The following is a 24,209-nucleotide window of genomic DNA, read 5'->3' as shown; positions in this document are numbered from 1 at the left end:
AGATGAGGAGCAGACCCATTAAAGTGTTTGTCAAAAGATGACATTGAGAGGATGATTCAGGATGCTGAAAATTACCAGGCTGAAGATGAGAAATACAAGAAGAGTGTTTGTCGCCAAGCTTGTCTTGGAGGATTATGTTTACAACAGCAGAAACATTGTCAAGTATGAGAATTTCGATTCCAGACTCACCCCAGCTGACAAGAATATAGCTAGAATTGAAGATGCCATTGAAGAGGTCATCAAATGGCTCGCACCGTCCAGGTTCGAACCTCGAGCCCGTTGTGGCAGATATTACAAGCAAAACATGAAAGAGCTGGAAAGAATCTGGAATCCATTTTGTATGACTAAAGAACGATTTTATATATTTTTAATTAAATGTATTTTTTAGCCTAATACAATTTACCGAACCATAATTCCACTGTTTTTTCAAATTTTAATATGAAAATATTCGTATGGAATAACAGTTTCAGGATTATTTGAGTTAGCATGAATAAAAGAAAAAAAATGCATCCACCTTAATCCAGTCACAGGTGAGGCCCCTTGCCTATCCGTCCACCTCACTTTCGAACCCACAATCACACATAAACTATATCCTTTAATACTACTTGTTATGGGACGGAGTTTTACACTAAAAAAGCTAACCTTATAGGTGGAGAGACTCCCTCCTTTATAAGTTTAAGACCCCCTTTGATATGCTTTTAATATGAGATTCGTTATACTAAGGAGTTCAATATTGGTTGTGTTCAGCACTTTGTCCATACTTAGTGACAGGATTGGCTAGGAATATGAGTTCAGAACAGTAAGATGCCACTGCAATTTCAGCACCGCCAGAGAGATTTGAAGGTAAACCATTGTTATAAAATTTCATTAAAAAGCTCGGAGAATATAACAAACATGAGTTTGCCCATGGAAGCAATGGGCCAATGGCTATACCTGTGTTGTCCATGAAAACACCAATTGGGGTCCCCTGGAAATTGCCCCCATGTATGTCTTACTCCTTGAAAAATCAACCATTGGATTATCATACAAGCAGTTTATCTCTCTCTCTCTCTCTCTCTCTCTCTCTCTCTCTCTCTCTCTCTCAATCATCTTGGTTGCTGCTCAATCACTTCAATCCGAGGCCAAGCCATTGAGGAGGCGTTCTAAGAGCTGCCAGCTAAAATCTCCTCCAACCCATGATAGCTGCAGCTTCAATTTGGCCTGGATGGTTTCAATTTAATTATGTGTCAAGTGATATGTAAACTCAGATTTTCCTTTCTTAACATCCGCGTAAGTAACAACTAAATAAATATATTTTCTTTTATCATTGATTTATATATACACAATTAATTCTTTTTACACCCAATAAAAGAATCAAATTATGCATACACAAGTATGAATTAAATATTTGCTTCAAGGGATGGATTCCAATTTTTATTCATCTGGATTAACTTTCCATTTTTTTTAAGGCGTATGAGCTTTTACTATTATAAAATTAGTCATTTAGCGTGAAAGAAAATACTTAGAGCATTAAAATCTTTATTGTCAAGAACTTCGAACATTATATTCAGATTATATAATATTATAATGCTGGAATTTTAATATCAAATTAGAATGATATCGATTCGACAAAATAACGGATTAAACTATAAAAGGACATTGCTTCTTGAGTGAATTTTCTAGGCTTTCACATATTTCCAATAATGGGATTGTAGATTCTCTTAAGCTCCTCCATCTTGTACTGGTAAATATCTGCCTCAAGAAGCTCCTCGGTATCATCGAGCCACTCGATGGTAAGCCCAACGGCTTCCTCCATCTTCTTCATGTCAGTTGAGTCAAGTTGCGAACTGAAATTCTTTTCATATTTGACTCTGTTACGAATTCCGTAGACAAAATTCTCCAAGGCACGCCTGGCGTTAGCCTGCTTCTTGTACTCCTCATCTTCAACCTTGTACTTCTTAACCTCCTCAATCATCCGCACAAGCTCAGCCTTGGACAGCCTCCCCTTCTCATTGGTGATAGTGATATTTTCAATCTGGCCAGTGGTTTTATCCTCAGCTGAGACATTCAAGATTCCATTAGCATCAATATCAAAGCAAACCTTCACCTTAGAAACCCCAAAGGGAGCTGGAGGTATGCCATATAAATTGAAACTGCCCAACAGGTTGTTATCTCTAGTTCTTGGTCTCTCGCCCTCATAAACATTAATCCCCCAGGTAGTTTGGTTGTAGGAGTTGAAATATATCTTTTCCATCTTAGTGGGAATTGCGGTCTTTCTAGGGATCATAACAGACATATAGCCACCCTTGATCTCTATGCCAAGGGATAGAGGGATAACGTCCAAGAGAATAAGATCCTTCACCTTCTTATTACCCTGACCACTCAATAAAAGAGCCTGAATAGCAGCACCGTAGGCAACTGCCTCATCTGCGTTAATGTCCTTGCAAAGTGTCTTTCCATTGAAAAAATCTTGCAATAGCTGCTGCACTTTCGGAATCCTTGTAGAACCACCAACAAGGACTACATCATGGACACTCTTTTTGTTCATCTCAGCATCATTCAAGCATGTCTCAACCGGCCCCAAACACTTCCGAAGAGATGCATGATTGAGCTCCTCAAATTGGCGCGACTAATATTTGAATAGAAGTCAATACCATTAAAGAAACAATCAATCTGAATAGTAGTCTCAGTTGTGTGAAGAAAGAGTCCTCTTCGCCCTTCACAAAAGTTTTCAATCTTGAAGAGCTCGAGGATTTCACTAATACTTTGTTTGTATTTTCGCTTAAACTCCTTTACAAAGTGATTTACCATGTTGTTATCAAAATTCCACCACCAAGATGGGTGTCTCCAGCGATTGCCTCACTTTAAAGAGATCATTATCAATGGTAAGCAAAGACACATCAAAAGTACCACCACCAAGATCAAAAATCAATATATTCTTTCCCCATAACCGGAGTTCTTTTTGTCGGACCATAAGCAATGGCTGCAGCATGGGGTCATTGATGATTTTAACAACATTAATCAGCAATTTCACCAGCAACCTTGGTGGCTTTTCGTTGGGAGTCATGAAATAAGCAGGAACAGTGATAACTGCATTCTCACCGTTGTACCATGATAATCTTCGGCAACCTGTCGCATCTTGGAAAGTACCATAGAAGAGACAAACTCAGGAGCCAATTGCTTCTCTTCACATTTGTGTTAATCAGAATCATTGGTTTTCCATCACACTAGCAACGACCTTGAAAGGCCATAACTGCATATCTCTTTGGACGACATCATTCGAATCTTTTCCAATCAACCTTTTTGCATCTACAATTTTTAAATGTATAGTAGATAGAAACGTTATAACTAATGAAGGTCAATTTCAAGTACATCTCTTACCATAAATAAACCTATTTAATGAAATCAAACCAGAAAAGTATAAAAATACTTACCGTAAACGGTGTTACAGGGATTCATAGAATCTGGTTCTTTGCAGGGTCACCGATAAAACGTTCCTTTTCAGTAAACGCCACACAAGATGGCGTCGTCCTGTTGCCTTGATCATTGGTTATGATCTCCACTCTGTCATTCTTCCACACAGCCACGCATGAGTATGTAGTCCCTAGATCAATTCCGATCGCTGGTCCCTCTTCCTTCCAAGCCATAATTTCTTCAGAAGAAAATAGGAAATCAAAACGTCAAAGAGATTTGTATTTTTCAATAGCTTTGTATTTCTATTGAAGTGTTTCGATATCAAAGAAAACAAATAATCATACAAATAACCAACAACAAAGAGAAAGAACACGCACTCACCCAGAGTCAATATTATTGAAAATATAAACCCTAAATCTTTTTCGGTACAATAAATATATTTGCTAACGAAATTTTTCTCACACTTATACGATACTAGAGAATACCTTCTTTATATACCATGTTTATTAAGAGAAATCTAATACTACTAAAATTCCTATTCTTAAATCAAACCCTATTAAAGTATAAAATATTCTAGAGTTTGTAAAATCATCGAATTGGTAGGCAAATTTTAAATGTGGAATATATTACTTCTACAAGATGTTGCTATAATTGTCAAAAGCACTATATTAATTGAGGAATAATCATAGTAAAAAGGAAAAAGGATATTGATGAGCATTAATAAATTCCTAAATTTTATCTACATCTAATAAAAAAGATTTAAAAGTCCGATTTTATAGAGATAAACTTAATAAAAATATTTTTTATGAAATTCCAAGAAAGAGGATACAATCAATCTTTTCAATTTAAGGACTCTAAACCAAATTAGAAATTTTGTTCAATTTAGGCATAAAAGAAACAAACGTTTTAATTTGCTCAATTTGCTATTTTTCAATTCCTACCGTTTATCGTTGACCGCAAACCTTAACAGACGTTAACGAGGAAATCCGGTGTAGCCGTGTAGGGTTAGAACATATATTTTACTTAGAGTTGAGTGAGAGCATTTGATTTGATTTGATTTGATTGATTGATTGGGGACTCAACTTGATAATGACGCGTGTCTAAAAGATGAAACCCTATAAAAATGTGTCTTCTTTAGAGAATGGCGACGAAAAAGTTATCTCCGTACTCACTCTCACAGCGCACTCTCGGGACGGTTTACTCTTGGCGCCATCTTTATTTAACAGAGCTAAATCACTCTAAAAATCGTATTTTTACATTCGAAAGTGGTAGAAGTTCACGTTTAAACAAGGTGCCTTTTTTCGGTTTTTTTTCTTTCTTTCTCTGTTTTTATGAACATTTTGGAGTAACGCATGTTGACTGCCTGTTTTAGATGTTTCAGTTTTTGAACTATGCGTTTGTTGATTATTGTATCTGTTTTTGTGGTTTATTTTGGAAGAACCCATTTTGTAAAATTGGGTTTTTGCTGTAGGCTATAAAGAGTATGTTGGTTTGAGTTACAGGAATGGATAAGTTTGAAATTTATGAAAACTGGAGGAGGTGTGCGACAGGCTTGCATATTTGCTAGTCTTTTTGGGATACTATTTCTAAAAATGTGTGTGCATGCAGCTTTTTCTGGGTTTTGTTTGATTTCTATGGATTGCAGGAAGGAGTGATTTTGGGAGAACAAGGAGCACGGCCATCTAGGTAAAATATTCAATTTTTTTTTTTTTTTTTTTTAAGGTTATCATTGGTCAAACCACATTATCTTGTTTTAGTATTTTAGATAATATTTTTGAAAAAGTATTATGGTAAATTTTAAAAATTAACAAAAATACCCTCTCATGTGTTAACTTACTAAACACTTCTTTAATAAAATATTAAAAATTAACAAAAACACCCATAACCACCCATTAAATGCCGCCAACCGGCTACCATCGTTGGAAGGTGGCTGAAGTTGCTGTATCAGAGTCGCCGTATAAGAATTCGCTTTCCAATTACAGGGCAATGTATCTATGCAGTTTAAACATGAGTGAGGTTCATTTCTTTCATATATATATATATATATATATATATATGACACAAATACCATATAATATTAAATTAATTATAATATTGCTTGATAAATATGTAGTGTAATAATTCTTCTCGGTAAAGGAATAAGAATATGTACAAACTATTTATACAAATTCACTTTCACGAACTAATGTGTTTTAATGTGATTTGATGATTTTAAATTAAAATAAATTTAAAAACTTAGAGGAGATGATGTGTTAAACATGTAAGGTTGTCACGTTAGTTTATAGGGAATAGTTTGTATTATTAGTTGTATAATTAGTTTGTACATGTAGTATTACTCAACGTAGAATCCCTTCGGAAATAAGGTGTCTTTAACCCTTCGATTTCTCAACACAGTCGCTTTAATTATTTTTTATGGATACACTTAAAAGCAGCACTTAATCAAGAAGTAATGTACTAATATCTATGTATATTGAGCCCGTCACTTAAACAGAATTACATAGTTATTCACACATACAAATTTCTTTGACGTTCTAATTTCTTCTTAATTTTCTTCTCATTAAAGAGCAAATTTTTAGAAATAATGGCTACAGAGGAAGAGGGACCTGCAATCGGAATTGATCTAGGGACTACATACTCTTGCGTGGCAGTATGGAAGAATGACAGAGTTGAGATCATAGCCAATGAACAAGGCAACAGGACGACACCATCTTGTGTGGCGTTTACTGATAAGGAACGTTTTATCGGTGAGCCTGCAAAGAACCAGGTTGACATGAATCCCTGTAACACCGTTTACGGTAAGTATTTTTATACGTTCTCTGGTTTGATTTCATTAAATAGTTTTATTTTTGGTAGGGAAATGTACTTGAAATTGACCTTCATTTAGTTATAATGTTTCATTCTACGATACATGTTAATCATTGTAGATGCAAAAAGGTTGATTGGAAGAAGATTCGAAGATGAGTCAGTCCAAAGAGATATGCAATTATGGCCTTTCAAGGTTGTTGCTACTGATGATGGAAAGCCAATGATTCTGATTAACAACAAAGGTGAAGAGAAGCAGTTGGCTCCTGAGTTTGTCTCTTCTATGGTACTTTCCAAGATGCGGCAGGTTGCCGAAGATTATCATGGTACAACGGTGAAGAATGCAGTTATCACTGTTCCTGCTTATTTCAATGACTCCCAACGTCAAGCCACCAAGGTTGCTGGTGAAATTGCTGGACTAAATGTTATGAAAATCATCAATGAACCCACTGCTGCAGCCATTGCTTATGGTCTCGACAAGAAGGACTCCAGTTATGGGGAAAGAAATATATTGATTTTTGATCTTGGTGGTGGTACTTTTGATGTGTCTTTGCTTACCATTGATAATGATATCTTTAAAGTGAAGGCAACCGCTGGAGACACCCATCTTGGTGGTGGAGATTTTGATAACAACATGGTAAATCACTTTGTAAAGGAGTTTAAGCGAAAATACAAACAAGATATTAGTGGAAATCCTCGAGCTCTTCAAAGATTAGAACTTCTTGTGAGAGGGCGAAGAGGACTCTTTCATTCACGACTGAGACTACTATTCGATTGATTGTTTCTTTAATGGTATTGACTTCTATTCAAATATTAGTCGCGCCAATTGAGGAGCCAATATGGATCTCTTCAGAAGTGTTTGGCGCGTTTGAGACATGCTTGAATGTGCGGATGATGACAAAAAGAGTGTCCATGATGTAGTCCTTGTTGGTGGTTCTACAAGGATTCCGAAAGTGCAGCAGTATTGCAAGATTTTTTCAATGGAAAGACACTTTGCAAGGACATTAACGCAGATGAGGCAGTTGCTACGGTGCTGCTATTCAGGCTCTTTTATTGAGGTCAGGGTAATAAGAAGGTGAGATCTTATTCTCTTGGACGTTATCCCTCTATCCCTTGCATAGAAATCAAGGGTAGCGATATGTCTGTTATAATCCCTAGAAACACCGCAATTCCCACTAAGAAGGAAAAGATATTCACCACCGACGACGACTACCAAACTGCCATTGATTTTAAGGTTTATGAGGGTGAGAGACCAAGAACTAGAGATAACAACCTGTTGGGCAGTTTCTACTTCTCTGGCATACCCCCCGCTCCCAGATTGGTTTCTAAGGTGAAGCTCTGCTTTGATATTGATGCTAATGGAATCTTGAATGTCACAGCTGAGGATAAAACCACTGGCCGGATAAAAAATATCACTATCACCAATGAGAAGGGGAGGCTGTCCAAGGTTGAGCTTATGCGGATGATTGAGGATGCTGGGAAGTACAAGGCTGAAGATGAGGAGTACAAGAAGAAGGCCGATGCCAGGTGTGCCTTGGAGAATTTTGTCTACGGAATTCGTAACAGAGTCAAATATGAAAAGAATTTCAGTTCGCAACTTGACTCAACTGACATGAAGAAGATAGAGGAAGCTGTTGGGCTTGCCATCGAGTGGCTCGATGACACCGAGGAACTTCTTGAGGCAGATATTTACCGGTACAAGATGAAGGAGCTTGAGAGAATCTACAATCCCATTATTAGAAATATGTGAAAGCGTAGGAGATTCACTGAAGAATCAATGTTCCACTGATAGTTTCCAGAATTGAGCCTTTTTTATTTGGGGCCTAAAGTATTGTTTTGTCATCTACTCATCTTTTGTACTCGGCCAGTTTATGAGCTTTGATAAACTTATGTTAGTTAGATAACCGTATGTTTTTTTTATGAATGTTCTGAATTTTTAGGAGTTGAAAATGTGAAAAATAAATATACATTTGTATATTTGTCTGAAAGTAAATATTTTAAAAATATGAAAATGGAAAGTTACTCGCTGTGATTGTTTGAAATGAAAAAATAATAATAATAAAACAGACTTTATAGTATAAACAATTAGTATAACCTTTTTAAATATTATTCTTTTATAACCTTTTTAAATATTATTCTTTTGTTCGTCTTGGAGAGTTTGTTTTAAATATGTCAATTTTTGTTTATAATTATATGACAGAAATATTGATTTGAAATTAAAATTTTGTTTTAAAATATTGATATCTATCATTTCATCAATTTATATTATTATTAAATTATATCAAGTTACATTTTTGACTACTCTGAAACATCTTGTTGAAATAATATATTCCATATTTAGTAATTTGCCGACCAACTTGATGCCAGAAATTGCTGGACTAAATGTTATGAAAATCATCAATGAACCCACTGCTTATGGTCTCGACAAGAGAGACTCCTGTCCTTTTTATCTTGGTGTGTCCATGCTTAGCAGTGATAATGATATCTTCAAAGTGAAGGCAATTGTTGGAGACACCCATCTTGGTGGTGAAGATTTTGATAACAACATGGTAAATCACTTTGTAAAGGAATTTAAGTGAAAATATAAGCAACATATTAGTGGAAATCCTTAATCTTGGAGATTAAGAACTGCCTGGGAGAGAGCGAAGAGGACTCTTTCACTCACAACTGAGACTACTATTCAGATTGATTGGTATTTACTTCTACTCAAAACATTTGTCGCGCCAGATATGAAGAGCTCAATATGGACCCTACTTGTAACCTTGATTTCTCTTTAATGAAATTGCAGCTGCTTGCTTGACTTGATTTGATTTTATTGAGCTTGCAAGAGTTTTGTTGTGAATTAATTAGTTGCCAAGTCGACTAGTTTTAGGCTTGACCAATTGGATGCTAGAAATTTTCAAGTGAAATACTATAATATATTAGTTGACAATATGTAGAATTAATGAATTTTGAAAACGATAGTTTTCTGCATTTTTAGTTATTAATTCGAAAATATTGCGTGATAGTGTTAATATTAATAAAACATAGTAAAATTCTAAGATTTTTCAGTACGAAAAGAAAGAAGAAAGGGATAGTGGATTTAAAAGTGATGAACAATGTATTAAAAGAAAATAAAACTAGAAATTAATGGTATGACGAGGAGGGGCCTGAACTTAGAAAATAAAATGAGTCAATGACTAATGATTTTACGGTGGAAAGAAATAAAGTCTGGTGATAACTCTTATATTACTTGAATACACTTTCATGAAAACGTTTCATCCTCTGAACACTTCTCGAGAAACCTTTCACTGTTGATATTTCAGGGTAACAAACAGTCCTGGAATTATTGAAGGCCTTGGGTTTTGAAGAGGTTCCTCAAGAGACCTTCAACTGTTGATATTTCAGGGTATGTTTTATCTATGATTAAAAAAAAATTCAAATTTTTTTGCTTTGTTTGAGATGTATTTTAATATTCTTAATATTAGACAATGTATTAATATGATATTAAAAAAAATGTTTTTAGATAATAAAATAAAAAATTTATAAAAACGATTTTTAATTATTTTTGAAGATTATATTCGAAAACTATTTTTGAAAATATTTTAATTCATTTGTATCTAATATATTTTTATCAGATTTTTGATATCCCTGCTTTCCAAAACAAAAAATTGAAACTCTCTATTAAACGGAGTAAGTGTAGACACGTGAATATTCATGGGCAGATAGATGAAACCTGCTAACTGAATCTTCAACCTCTATCATTTTTGAGAGTTAAATACCGATGCTCAAATAAAAAATATTATCAAGTTATATATATATATATTGCTTGATAAATGTGTAGTGTAATAATTCTTCTCGGTGAAAGAAGAATCCCTTCGCAAATAAGTTGTATTTAACCCTTCGGTTTCTCAACAGTCAACACAGTCGCTTTAATGGATACATTAAAATTTAAAGCAGTACTTAATCAAGAAGTAATATCCTACTATCTATATATACTGAGGCCGACATGAACAGAATTAGACAGCTTTAAGACATACAAATTTCTTGATGTTCTGATTAAAGAGCACATTCTTGGAAATAATGTCTGGAAAGGAAGAGGGACCAGCCATCGGAATTGATCTAGGGACTACATACTCTTGCGTGGCTATGTGGAAGAATGACAGAGTGGAGATCATAGCGAATGATCAAGGCAACAGGACGACGCCATCTTATGTGGCGTTTACTGATGAAGAGCGTTTTATTGGTGACGCTGCTAAGAACCAGGTTGACGTCAACCCGAAGAATACCGTTTATGGTAAAACGTTTTCTCTTGTTTAGTTTTAGTGAGTAAGATGATAGTTCTTTTTTTAATCTTTAACATCTATTTAACCTTTATGTTATCATTGTAGATGCAAAGAGGTTGATCGGTAGAAGATTCAATGATGAATCAGTCCAGAGAGATATAAAGTTATGGCCTTTCAAGGTCGTTGATCGAGATGGTGGAAAGCCAACGATTGTGATCAAAAGCAAGGGGGAAGAGAAGCTGTTGGCTCCTGAATTAGTTTCTTCCATGATACTTTCCAAAATGCGTCAGATTGCCGAAGATTTTCATGGTTCAACGGTGAAGAATGCAGTTATCACTGTTCCTGCCTATTTCAATGACTCCCAGCGTCAAGCGACCAAGGATGCTGGTGAAATTGCCGGACTAAATGTTTTGAAAATCATCAATGAACCCACTGCTGCAGCCATTGCTTATGGTCTCGACAAGAAGAATTCCGGTGCCGGTGAAAGAAATGTTTTGATTTTTGATCTTGGGGGCGGTACTTTTGATGTGTCTTTGCTTACCATTGATAAGGATACCTTTCAAGTGAAGGCCATTGCTGGAGACACCCACCTCGGTGGTGAGGATTTTGATAACAACCTGGTAAATCACTTTGTTAAGGAGTTCAAGCAGAAGTATAAGAAACACGTCAGTCTAAAACCTAGAGCTCTCCAGAGACTGAGAACTGCGTGCGAGAGGGCCAAGAGGACTCTTTCATTCACTTCTCAAACTTCAATTCATGTTGATTGTTTGGTTCAGGGAATTGATTTCCATTCAAACATTAGCCGTACCAAATTCGAAGAGCTCAACATGGATCTCTTCAGCAAGTGTATTACGCAGGTCGAAAATTGTTTGAGGGATGCTAAGATGGACAAAAATAGTGTCCATGATATAGTCCTTGTTGGTGGTTCAACCAGAATTCCGAAAGTGCAGCAGCTACTGAAAGACTTCTTCAATGGAAAAAACCTTTGTAAAAACATTAACCCAGATGAATCTGTTGCTTACGGTGCTGCAATTCAGGCTGCACTATTGAGTGGTCAGGGTAATGAGACTATGCAGGGACTCGTCCTCACGGACGTTACCCCTCTTTCTCTTGGAATTGAAGTTGGAGGTTGTATCATGGCTGTTTTAATCCCAAGGAACACTACAATCCCCACAAAGAAAGAACATGTGTTCACAACCTGCGCAGATTTTCAACCTGCTGTCGGGATCCACGTTTACGAGGGTGAGAGAGCAAAAACTGTGGATAACAATTTTTTGGGAAGAGTCAGTCTCTTCGGCATTCTACTCGCTCCAAGGGGTTTTCCTCAGATCAATGTCTGCTTTGAAATTGATGAAAATGGAATCCTGAATGTCTCAGCTGAGGACAAGACCACTGGCATGACGAACAAGATCACAATCACCAATGACAAGGGAAGGATGTCTAGGGATGAAATAGAGAAGATGGTTAAGGAGGCAGAGAAGTACGAGGCTGAAGATAAAGAGTATAAAAAGAAAGTTGAGGCCAAGCTTTCTTTGGAGGATTATGTCTACAAAATGAGGCACATTGTCAAGTCTGAAAGGATAGCATCTAAGCTCTCTACTGGTAAGAAGAAGAAGATTTTGGGTGATATTAACCGTGTCTTTGAGTGGCTTAATGAAAGCGACGAAGTTGTTGAGGCAAACATTTACGAGGACAAGAAGAAGCAGCTTGAAGTAATTTGTCGCCCAGTTTTTGAAATTCTTTCTGAAGGCGTTGTTACTGAGATACACGTTGGCATTGATGATGAAGCTTTGCTAACCTATGCAATGGGAGGTGTCAAGATTGAGGATGTTGACTAAGTTTTTTCTAAGTGTTTTGAATATGCTAAGCAGAAACGTACTTATGTTTTATGGTTACGTTGATTAGAACTTATGAATAATTTCAAGACTTGTTTGTACATAGAATCAAGCCCTGTAAACGAACCTTATAAACCAGTTTGTGAAGCTTTTTACATTCCCTTGGCCCCCAAAAGTGGTCAATTTAATAATATCGCGAACAAATTGGTAAGGATAGTGTGAACACATTCATGTGTGTTGAATTAGGCCCGTCAAGGCATGTTCTACACTTCTACTTAAAGCGGAAAGTGTCGCCCAATCTCAGCATGACCTCCACGTGTTCGAATCTATTCCAAACAACGTTTTCTTAATTCAAAAACATAGCCTTGAATCTTTGTACGACTCTATAAGATCTTATTGATATGATTTGTTGAGTTTGCAGTGGAAGTGTTTTGTTGTGAATTAGTCACCAAGTGGACTAGATTCGGGCTTTTAACTGACTTAATTTGCATAAATTATCAACAGTTTTTCGTGATGTTTACACTCTGTCATCTTTGTCGTATGCGTTAATTGTAAAATTTAAAATGTAGAACAAAAAAAATATATATTTTGAAATAATATAATATTAGTTAATAAAACATAGAATTAATGAAATTTCGAAAACAATAGTTTGCATGGTTCATTAATAAAACAAGAGTAAAGATATGTTCTCATCCCAGGTTTGGCGAAATGGTAAGTTTCCATGGTGATTTCATAAATTTCATATCCCCACGGCCACCCTTAAATTAACAAACAATAATTTAATTAAAATGATCATTTAACTATATTAAATTTGAAATGAAAATAAAATTTTAAAATAATCCTCGAAGTCTCAAAATAAGTTAAAGAACCCTCCACGGAAAGGGAGGGGACACTGAGTCGCCGGTGAGAGGAAATCGGCCAGAAAAAAAAGCATCCAAACAGCACATAACACTTCATAATAATCATCACCGCCGTCACCACATCACTGCCAAAATAGGCCTCAACCCAGCCACGGCGAAAAATGCAAGTGGCAATGTTTGCTAACATGCGCCACCTCTTGCTAAAATGGGTGGCTATTTTGGTGATAAGAAGGTTGGAGAGGATGGTGGGGATGTTTTAGAGGCTAGTGGTGAGGTGGTTGTGGCAGTGGAAGGTGGTGGCGGCAATGGCTAGGAGAAGCTTTACGAGAGCGCAAGTTGGAGGGTAAGTCGTTAATTGCGACCCTTTATCGACAAGGTTGTGTTCAATCAAAAAAAGGTCAAAAGAGAGAGCTTTTGGAGGCTCCGGCAACCGGAAAAGTCCAACAAGCCACAAACACTTCCAAAGAATCTCAATTTGCATCCAACAAAATCAACCCAAAAAAATCCTTCAAACTCAAAAAAACCCAAGGAAAAGGGCCTTCAATCGATGGTGAAAAAGGAGCAAAGAGGGTTGGAGGATAAGGGGGTTTTGGAGAGGGTACACTGGGGAGTGGAATGCCTGGGTAGAGGGCTATTTTCGGTGGGAAGGGTGGCCGGAGAAAGGCGGTTATTTTCTAATTCTATTAATTTGGGGGTTACAAGTAATTTAAAAATATTTGTCAAAGGCAGTATGGTTATATCACTTTCTGCACTTGTGTCAGAATCTAAGAGTTGCTAACGGTGTTGGTTTAAGGGAATTTAGAATTTATGAAACAGGGTGGAAACTTGCTACTTCACCAAACATTTGGTGGGAACATGTCATTTACTCATAAAACAAATTCTAGGTTTTTTAAGTACCAAGCGAGAACATATGTATTAAAAAGTGATGAACAAATGTATTAAAAGTAAATAAAGCCAGAAAATAGAGGATGTCAAGGTCAAGGGCCTGAACTTGGAAGTAAAAATGAGACCATGATTTTATGTGGAAAGAAATATGTTTGCTAAAATTACGTTTGTTTGTTTTATTGTTTATACCCTATCCTACCTAAAATATATATTTGTTTCTTTATTCTGAAAATCAAATTCTATTATATTCAACTATTTTTAAACGCTTTAGGTTTGTTAATTTAACTAAACATCCAAAAAAATCAAAATTAACAAAAACATCCCCACCCACTCATATTTGCTAGATTTCAGCCACCACTATCGAAAGGTGACGAGAATCTAGCACACTACTGATTGGATTTGACAGATAATGCGCCAATTTAGCCTTGTTCGGCCTGATCCATCATGGATTTAGCAGGAAAATGCTAGATCTACGGCTAGATCTTTGATCACATCTGGTCGTCAACGACTGCCATATCTTTAGCTATTGTTGACGACCAGATCTGGTTATAGATCTAGCATTTTTCAACTAGATCCATGGTGGAATTGACCGAAAAGGCTATATCGACGCACGACCAATCAGATCCAGCCAGTCGTGCGCCTTTATGGCAGATTTCAGAATCTGGCAAATATGGGTGGGTGGGGATATTTTTATCAATTTCTAAACTTTTTATTTTAATGGGTGTTTAACTAAATTAATAAATCTATGAAGTATTTTGTTAATTTTCAAATTCTACCTCATAATAACAAACTAACTCAATTTTTTCAAAAATTTTACTCAAAATAATCAAACAAACACACCTAAGTTCTTGACTTTGTTTTAGTAAAACTCATATCATATAATATATGACTTGAATCAACTTCAAGAAAACGTTTCATCTTCTGCACAGTGTTCACCAAGCCTTTTGAGTTTTGACAGTTAACATTTGAGGGTAATGGACAGTGTTGGAGTTATTGAAGTTTGCCTTGGGTTTTGAAGACTCAATCCATCAGTGAGAGGTACACTTAAAACAAGCAAGTGAAGTGCGCGCGATTCATCGAGTATTTGATCAAGAAGTAATATCAAACGGTAATATTATAATTATAAACCTTTCTTATTAATTTTTTTTCATAATCATGATGTATCATTTCATAATTGATTAATTCGTAATAGGTCTTATCTACTCAACAATGAGTCCTATCAGAGATTCATTCGAAAAGCATAGATTGATCTATACTTTTGCCCAAGAGTTATCATCCTGATTTGATATTAAAATTTCGGGATTATAATATTATATTATCTGAATCATTAAATAATGCTCAAATTCTTGAAAATAAAGATTTTAATGCTCAAATTGTTGATTATCCAGTTTGTTTGTGCTCTAAATATATACACCAAAATCTCTATTTTATAAGCACTTTTTCAACAATAAATTATATGAAATAGTACTTTTTGACTTTTTTTTTTTTTATCTGGAATTGTTTGAAATATTCGACCAAATCGATATAGTTACCAAAATTAATTCCTTAACTAGCATTGAAATTACTTTGTAACTTGTTTATTAAATTTTATTTATATTAATAATTCTACTTGTCAAAGTAACTAAAGTAAAATAAGAAATCTTAAAATTACTAAAACAATTAATTATAAAATAAGATATCAAGTAAATATTCCCATATATGTGCGTTGATCTACTTCCCTGTGAATTGCAAAGAAAATCAAAACAAACACTTGAAGAAGATGACGTGATATGCTTGAGTGGACACCAAGACAAGACCTTGCATGAAGATGACTAAAGATTCTTGAGTGAAGACCGAGTCACCCAACAGGATAAGCGCTTAGTCGTGGGAGTCACCCAACAACGACAAGCCCATCCTGATCATAACAACTCAGTAGAGGGCTAAAGCTGTTAGATTTGTGATCAGTGAAGTCTACAATTCAGCAATCTTCCACACGGAAAGGAAATTGGCCAATCTTAATTTTGCTTAAATCTTGTTATTTTTAATTTTAATCGTTTACGTTTGGTCTTTTACTTGAGTCAATGGGATATCCGAGTCTGCATTCTCGATACGCGGATTGGGTTTAAGAGCTCTTGGGTCAATTTTGCATCCCTACCCACTAACACAATTCTTTTTTTATAGGTGTATATATGTATATATAACTTTCTTTTAAATTTGCATTACTTTTAACAAGATTATACATACAACAAATACATATACTATATATTCAAAAAATCCATCATATTCTTGAGAGGTGCTGACGTAAACCAAGGCCAAAACTATTAATGTTAAAACTTCAGGAGAGATTCCTCTGTCTAGTCATATCAATTTAATTCTTAATCGTTAGGCTTTGTCGTAAAGAGAAAATTAGTCATAGATCATAAATTGATCATACAAAAATGATTATATACAATTTTTGTGCCTAAATCATGAAGACTTTTTACCATCTAGGAGCTGCCACCTCGCCCTAACACAGAAGGGATACGGCTGTCTCAACGCAGCAGATTCAAGTTTTTGTCTAAAGTACTACACACCTGTCCCAACTTATCAAAATAAGTTGATAAAGATTAAAGAGTATCCCCACGTGTCAGAGCAACTTGTAAAAGCATTTATTACATTGACCTAAAAGTGTATAAATAAGCATCTCTCTCACACAAAAGGAGGTGGGCATATGGAGCTAGACATAGATTTGAGTTTACTATCTTTCTCTGTAAACAAAGTTTTTCTCCATCTTTGTATGTTTTACAGCAATATCATAGAAACAGCTAAATAGCAAAAATACAGTGGAGTAGGATTTGCTTTAAGCATCCGAACCATATAAAACCCTTCTTGCCAATCTTTTATTTACGTCTCAGCACCAATTCAAATCTCATGAATCAATCAAGTGTAATTTCTAAGACTCTCTTACACTTTGCATGTGCGAGTCGTTGGTGTCAAAATCAACATCAACAGTTTGGTGGCCCATGCAGGTCTCAAACCTGCGTCCAATTTCTCCGATCGTGTGGCTAGATCGCTGTCGCATGCTCAGATAGCGATCTTCAACTTCAAATCGCTGATCTTTGGCTTTCGATCGCGTCGCCAGATCGCTGAGCGCACGCTCAGATCGTCTTGATCTTTAGCTTCATTCGTTGATCTTTAACTTCAGATCGCATGGCTCATATGGCTGATCTCACACTCAGATTGCTGATCTTCAGCTTCAGATCACGTGGCCAGATCGCTGATCGCATGCTCAGATCATCTTGATCTTCAGCTTCAGATCGCATGGCCATGTCGCTGATCACACGTTTAGATTGTCTGATTTTCAACTTTAGATCGCTGATCGCATGCTCAATCGCTGATCTTCAGTTTCAGATCATCTTGATCTTCAGCTTCAGATCGCATGGCCAGATCGCTGATCACACGTTTAGATTGTCTTGATTTTCAACTTTAGATCGCTGATCGCATCTCAATCGCTGATCTTCAGTTTCAATCATCTTGATCTTCACTTCAGATCGCTCTAATCGCTGATCGCACGCTTAGATTCTTGATTTTCAACTTTAGTGCTGATCGCATGCTCAATCGCTATCTTCAGTTTCAGATCGCTGATCTTTTGCTCTCCGATCGCGTGTCAGATCGCTGATCGCATGCTTAGATCATCTTGATCTTTAGCTTTAGTCACTGATCTTTAGCTTCATATCGCTATAGATTTAGAGATGGGCGTTTGCCCCGGCCCCGCGGAGATCGGTCCCGACCCTACCCAATGGGCGGGGAATCCCCAAAAAAAAGGGGGATAGGGCCAAGGATGGTCCTTAGTATGTCCCTGCATCCGGACGGGCCGGGGAAGGGGATTGCACAATCCTCGCTCCGCCCGCCCCGCTTTTTTGAGAATTTTTTTTTTTTGTTTCCTTTATGAATTGTATATAAAATTAAGTGTTAAAATCAATTTTAAGTATATATCTATTTTATATATATACTTTTAAATATTTTATAATGTTTGTATTAAATTTTTAGAAAAATAATTTAAACGAGAAGTTTAATAATTTAATTATGTATTATTACTTTTTGAATTTCACAAATAATAATACTGGGACATGACCCAAAAATAAATTTAATTAGATATTATAATTTACAAACCAACATAAGAAATATACAATTGCTTAATGACTTACAAATTACAAACAATTCAATTATCTTTGTAATTAATTAATTGATTGATTAATATGATATTACACTTAATCAAATAATGAGATTCGTCCCTTTTACAAATGGACTAATTTTATTAGTTGTAGTGGAGATATGTGTTTATGAATTAATTCACCAATTTACCTAGTAAATTACGTTAAGATTGAATTTAGTTATGTTAATTTCATGAAAATATTAATTATATGGCTAACTAATAGTGTTTATGATACAGATTGCTAAAGACATCATTTTTTAGAGTAAACGACATATTCCCACCCAAGGTTTGACGAAATAATCCCAGTGTGAGTCCCACATGTCCATTTATTCCAGATTCTCACCCTTAAAGTAACAGTATTATGAACTTTAGGGTTTAGAGCATGCAATTACCATAATGCCCTTAACCCTAAATTAATAATTATGTTTTAACCCCTAATTTATTAGAATTATAAAACTTACCATTTTATTTTCAATTATATCAAACACCCCTTGTCACCACAACCTCATCGGAAACAGCCGGATCGGGCTGTTTCCGACGACGTCGAACGCCCTGGTCACTCCATCACCTTCCCCGTAGTCCGTCGTCCAAAACCCCTCTGTTCCCGACTCATTTGCCCCTCCAATTGCCGGCACCGTTAGGCTTAGGGTTTGGGTGTTCTTCACCGGATTCCGGTGTTGAAAATCCAATTGGACACCACCATGAAACCCAGTATCCAGATCTATAAAATCCCCCTGTCCCCAGCAGCCATTTCATCATCATTCGTTGCCGAGAGTTCGTGTTCTTCGGCAGTTTTTCGATGAAGTGTGGACGGCAAACGGCGAGCTGTCGTGGCAGGAAAGGTTAGGGTTTTGTAGAGGAGGATTCGAGGAGTCAAATGGTGGTGACAAGGTGATTTTGGTAGAAAAATCACCAAAAAAAGAGCGAAAAACGTTTACCGGCGACGGTCTGCTAACCGTGCGCCGGAGGACTGTTACAGGCGGTGTCTGCTAAAGTGCGCCACCCATGTAAAATGACCAATTTACCCCTTTACCGTTAAATCAAACGTTTTTTAGTCACTTTAAGGTGGGATCTGGAATAATGGAACCTGTGGTACTCATTGGGATTGCGCAAACCTTGGGTGGCATATGTCGTTTACTCTTATTTTAAAAGATTAGCCTGATAGTTAAGAATGTTTACCCATTCTTTTATGTTTAGGTTCAAACTTGGGGTTATCTACCATCGGGGGCGAACCTAGCCCCTTGGAGGGCCTACCCTCACTTTTTTTTTTAAAAACATTGTTTATATAGATGCATAAAAAATTCTATTAATGTATATATCTAGGTCTATCATCGAATTTTAAAAAATGAGAAATATTATACATATATTCAAGCTCATAAAAACTTATTATTAAATATATATTCTAAACCTACATCATATTAAAAGTTTAAAACTCTCTCTACTCTTCTCATGTCTGCCTATGTTTTATGATTTTATCCTCAAAATTCTTTCCTCTCTATTCTCTCTTCACTTTCTCTATGTTATTCATTCTTAAAACTTTTGAAGACTGAAATTGTTGAAGCTTTCACTAATCAAGGCGCCACAATTAGCTTGTTTTATTTTAGGGTTGAATCATGCTTATTTTTTTGAGTTTTTATTCTAATTTGATGGAAAAAGGCATAGATCTTGTGAATTTGTTTTGGTTTTGGTGTCTAAGAATGTTCCTACTTTCTCAAATTAACTCTAACTATATTTTATTGAACGTTATTCTTGACCCTTCACCATCACTTTCCTACATTTCCAATGTCACCGTTTAGCTGCTCAAAATTATTAAGTGTTTGAGTTATTATCTATATTTATACTAAAAAATTTTTCTCATTTTTTTATTATTCAATTAAAGTCAAGGCAACGTTGACTTAATTAGTTTTGATTAATTTTAGTTTGGTTAGGTTCTGATCAAAGTCATGAAAATTTATATTATATCTTTAAAAGCCAAAAAAAATAATATAAAATAAAAAAAATAAAAAAAAAGAGGAGAAATAAGAAATTTGTGTAGAATATTTTTGGTGGATTGTGATTATTGTAAACTCTTTTAATTACTGGATTTAGTGAATTGTTGATTCCTATGATACTTGTTTTCTTTAATTGAAGAACTTTTTTCACGTAAAAATTTTGTTGTATTTCCTTGAGAATTGGATATCATTTTCAATATAATTTGTTCAAAATTTTGCTTCTCAAAATTATTCAAGTAGTAAAGTATTGTGTTATTGCATTATTTTCTTTCAGATTATTGATAATATATATATTTTTTTACTTAAGGTTTAGTGATTTTTTTTAAGTTTTTACTAGTTGTTTGACAAACTATGACGAAACAGCAGAGGCACTCCACCCCCACCCCCCTCACCTTGGACAAAATCCTGGTCCGTCACTGCCTATCATAATAACATTGTGATTTAAATGTCTTTTGAGCTTATAAGGTATTTAATGGACTTCGAAAATTAGTTAAGGTATGCCACGTGGACCCGAACACCGTGGTTAAAAAAAAAAAAAAAAAAAAAAGAGCATCATTGACTTTTATAGTTGATGTGTCGACAACTAAAAAAAAGGGAAAAATTTCTCAAGTCAGTCTCCATGCATTTGAGAGCATTTAATTTTCATTGCCCAATTGTTGGCTACTTAATTAATTTGTTAGACACTTAGCATTTAGTAAATGAGGTGTTCCATACCCTCACTTTGTAACCTTGATTTCTCTTAATGAAACTGCCTGTGAACGAATAGAGATAACAGCGAGAACAAATAACAATAAAATAAATCACAGACAATAAACAAGAGAAAATAACGCACGTGATTTATCTAGTTTCATCCAATATGACTATATTTAGCGAAGTCAATATTATTACAATACTTCTTTACCCTCTCGTTTATAATGAATAAATTATTCTACGATTGTTATCATATTTATAATAAAGAAAATATATTTATATATTAAATTAAAAAGACTAAACTTAATTTTATGATATTTTTATTCCTAAACATCTATAAAAAATTAATAATTTAAAGAAACCTTTTATAACTATTCGTGAAAAAAGCTCAAACGGTCAAACCACAACGAGACTACCAAATATGTGAACGCAACTCATTAATATTGAGTAATCGATAACTCAAGAGTCTGCTTGCTTGCTTGACTTGACTTGATTTGATTTGTTAGCTTGCAGTGGAAGAGTTTTGTTGTCAATTAATTAGTTGCCAAGTCGACTAGTTTTAGGCTTTCACCACTTAATTTCACCATTTATACCAAGTTCCCGTGCCATCTACACGTCGTCGTTGTCAAAACGTCATTAATATCACTCTTATATTTATTCGCATAAATTCATATCTAAACGTCAGTCTAAAAATATGTTACAGTGGTTTAATTCAACGATTTCATTACTTAATATTCATTAATTCATGTAGAATTTTCAAATGAATATTTGACGAAACAAAGAAATATAAAAGATTATATTATTTTGAAACAATATATGTAAAAAACAATACATGTTATTATTTGAAATACATATATATTAGTTAACAAAATGCAGAATTAATGAATTTCGGAAACAATAGTTTTTTGCAATTTTTAGTTATAAATTCGAAAATATTGTGATACTGTTCATATTATAAGCATAGTAAATTCTAAGATCTTTCATTATGAAAGAAAAAAGAAAGGGACAGTGGATTTTAAAGTGATGAACAATGAATTAAAAGAAAATAAAACTAGAAATTAAAGGTTATGACGAGGAGGGCCTGAACTTAGAAAATAACATAGACAACGATTTCACGGTGGAACGTACTTAGTAAAATTCTTTCGGAAGGCGATGGTGCTGAGATAGAAGTTGGCATTGATGACGAAGCTTTCCCAACCTATGCCATGGATGGTGGTGTCAAGATTGAAAATATTGACTAAATTTTTCTAAGTATTTTGAATATGCCATGGGGAACGTACTTATGCTGTATTTCTTTTCCTTTAAATTTCGGTGAGTTTTTTAATGAATATTTTCTAGACTTGTTTCTGCATAGAATTATTCTTATAACGAACCTTACAAATCACTTTGTATAACCTTTACTTGATTAATGTGATGTCGATTTGGGGAGCTGGTTACATTCCTTGGCCCCAAAGGTGGTCAGTATAGATAATGTCTGTAATTCAGTTTTAATTCCACTATTTCTATTTATCTGGTTTATACTATATTAATCTTTTTGATGCTACTTTAAGCACCACGAATTCCCACGTGCGTAACGTTGATTGCTGTTAGTACACGTGAAAATAGAATATAGAAACGAATAAATGCCCGAGAGTTTTTTAAGTGTTCGATGCTAAGGTAGCAAGTCCTACGTCCCTGATTTGTATTGTGTTAGTGTGGGTCAGGTCGCGTTTGCGGGCTGACTTACATAAGTTAAAAAGTAAATGTTTACAGGAGAGAAGATTTTTTCTTTGTATGAAAAATGGCCGAATCCACTTAATGAAGGTCTTCTTCATTTATATCAAACTGAAGCGTATAATCATCACTAAATCCATGGTTTTGGTGTGATAGTCAGGATGTAATCCGGCTTTACGTCCCATTTTCCTTTTCCCAAGCTGACATCGCACGACTTATTGCAGGGAAATGGACGCATGTGAGCTCTATATCACTTGGCAGGTCTGACGTTGGTGGTTTGCTCTGACGGGAGCAGTCACCCTTCACGTGACTTTCCCATGTCAGCCCTTTATTTTCCTGGGCATAACAAAGCCCCCTTTTTTAAGGTTCGAGGGTCGAACCTGGAAACTAAGTCACGTCGGAGTTTTTGGTCACTCCGACCTGAATGGGATGAGCTCGGCGTAGAACTCTTGGCGAACACGATCTCGCGCAATTCCTTGCCAGAGCGACCTGACATCTTCACCTTAACGACCTGTGCCTGATGGACTCTCCCTGTCAGATTCAATGAACCTGGTTTTACGCTATCGGGCGATCTGCACGCGTTAAAGCGTTTGTTAGGCACATTAAATGCATCATGTGCTGTGCTACGCCGTTTGACAGCATTAGTTGCGCAGCGCGATCGAAACGACGACCATTATCACGTCATTAATTGCGACGTGGGGCGCATTTAATGCGGGAGAGAGAGTGGGTTGTCGTTTCGGTTCCAGGGTGGTAACCGTCGATTCGCAATCCATATATAAAAACTTTGCGTTTTTTCTGATGAGGTCACCGAGATTTCTTTCGCTTCGAGCACAAACCTTTACGCACTAGGAACGATTTTCTTCCGATCGGCGCTTTTCAGCAACCAAAACGAGTTTCGCTCAGCTTCGCATCCAGAGTGTAAGGTTTTTCTTTTCCCCCCTTTTTGTTTCCTCTTTTTTTTTTTTTTTTTTTTTTTACTGGTTTGGTTGGATAATGGCGTTGGGTCTCCCGCGTTTCACCGGAGGCGCGATGCCGCCATTGGATTCGAGCGTGGTTGGCGGCTTGAGTAACTTGTAGATTTTTTATGTCCTTTGCCACTACGCGGGACGAACACGAAGGCCCTAATGACCGTGTCTGTCGATGTTGCAGACTGGAATGGAACCGTCAACATCCAGACCCAGGAAGGAGCTAGCTCGTCCTTGCGGGAAGTTCCCGAGGACGCAGCCCTCGATGTCTACTCGTTTCTCACTTCCGAGGAATACAATATAATAAGGACGCAGTTCGATATTCGCGCGAGTGTTCCTCGACCACCAGACCGTCACGGCGCCCCCAATGGCCTTCCGTGATCTCTGAAGAGATCCTCAAGGGTGGAGGGAGGATTCCCTTCCATCCTTTTATCAGTCGGTCCTGGATCATTTCGGGATCGCACCAATGCAATTGACGCCAAACGCGTATGTCATCGCTGTCGCAATGTACATCGCGTGCTGCGAGAGCGGCTTGGGAGAGCCAACGCGGTGACTCGGTGTCGCCTACTACCTTAAGAGAGTAGGGACAAGGACTCGTACTATTTGTCTCCGACCTACCATTGCTACGGGGATACC

At 36.1% G+C, this 24,209-nt stretch overlaps 1 protein-coding gene and 2 pseudogenes across 1 annotated transcript; 2 read left to right on the top strand and 1 right to left on the bottom strand.

Annotated features, from left to right (window-relative positions):
* Positions 1–1,666: 1,666 nt before the first annotated feature.
* On the bottom strand, positions 1,667–3,626 carry LOC116117761 (annotated as a pseudogene).
* Positions 3,627–5,974: 2,348 nt separating this feature from the next.
* On the top strand, positions 5,975–7,994 carry LOC116117760 (annotated as a pseudogene).
* A 2,263-nt stretch (positions 7,995–10,257) lies between these two features.
* LOC116117759 (probable mediator of RNA polymerase II transcription subunit 37c) lies at positions 10,258–12,298 on the top strand. The gene is made up of 2 exons (XM_031403777.1): positions 10,258–10,471; positions 10,566–12,298. The coding sequence occupies exons 1-2, from the start codon at positions 10,258–10,260 to the stop codon at positions 12,296–12,298; spliced, it is 1,947 nt and encodes a 648-aa protein (XP_031259637.1).
* Positions 12,299–24,209: the final 11,911 nt, after the last annotated feature.

The sequence above is a fragment of the Pistacia vera genome, unplaced genomic scaffold (genome assembly GCF_008641045.1).
Source record: "Pistacia vera cultivar Batoury unplaced genomic scaffold, PisVer_v2 Contig820, whole genome shotgun sequence".
In the NCBI taxonomy this organism is placed as follows: domain Eukaryota; kingdom Viridiplantae; phylum Streptophyta; class Magnoliopsida; order Sapindales; family Anacardiaceae; genus Pistacia; species Pistacia vera.
The sequence above is the reverse complement of the archived record's forward strand: the minus strand, read 5'-3'. Positions and strand labels throughout refer to the sequence as shown.

What these genes read in the sequence shown, in the direction of transcription:
- LOC116117759 (XM_031403777.1), top strand. Translation starts at nt 10,258, where the DNA reads ATGTCTGGAAAGGAAGAGGGACCAGCCATCGGAATTGATCTAGGGACT. An exon ending in CCCGAAGAATACCGTTTATG is followed by an intron (nt 10,472 to 10,565) that starts GTAAAACGTTTT and finishes TTATCATTGTAG; the next exon opens with ATGCAAAGAGGTTGATCGGT.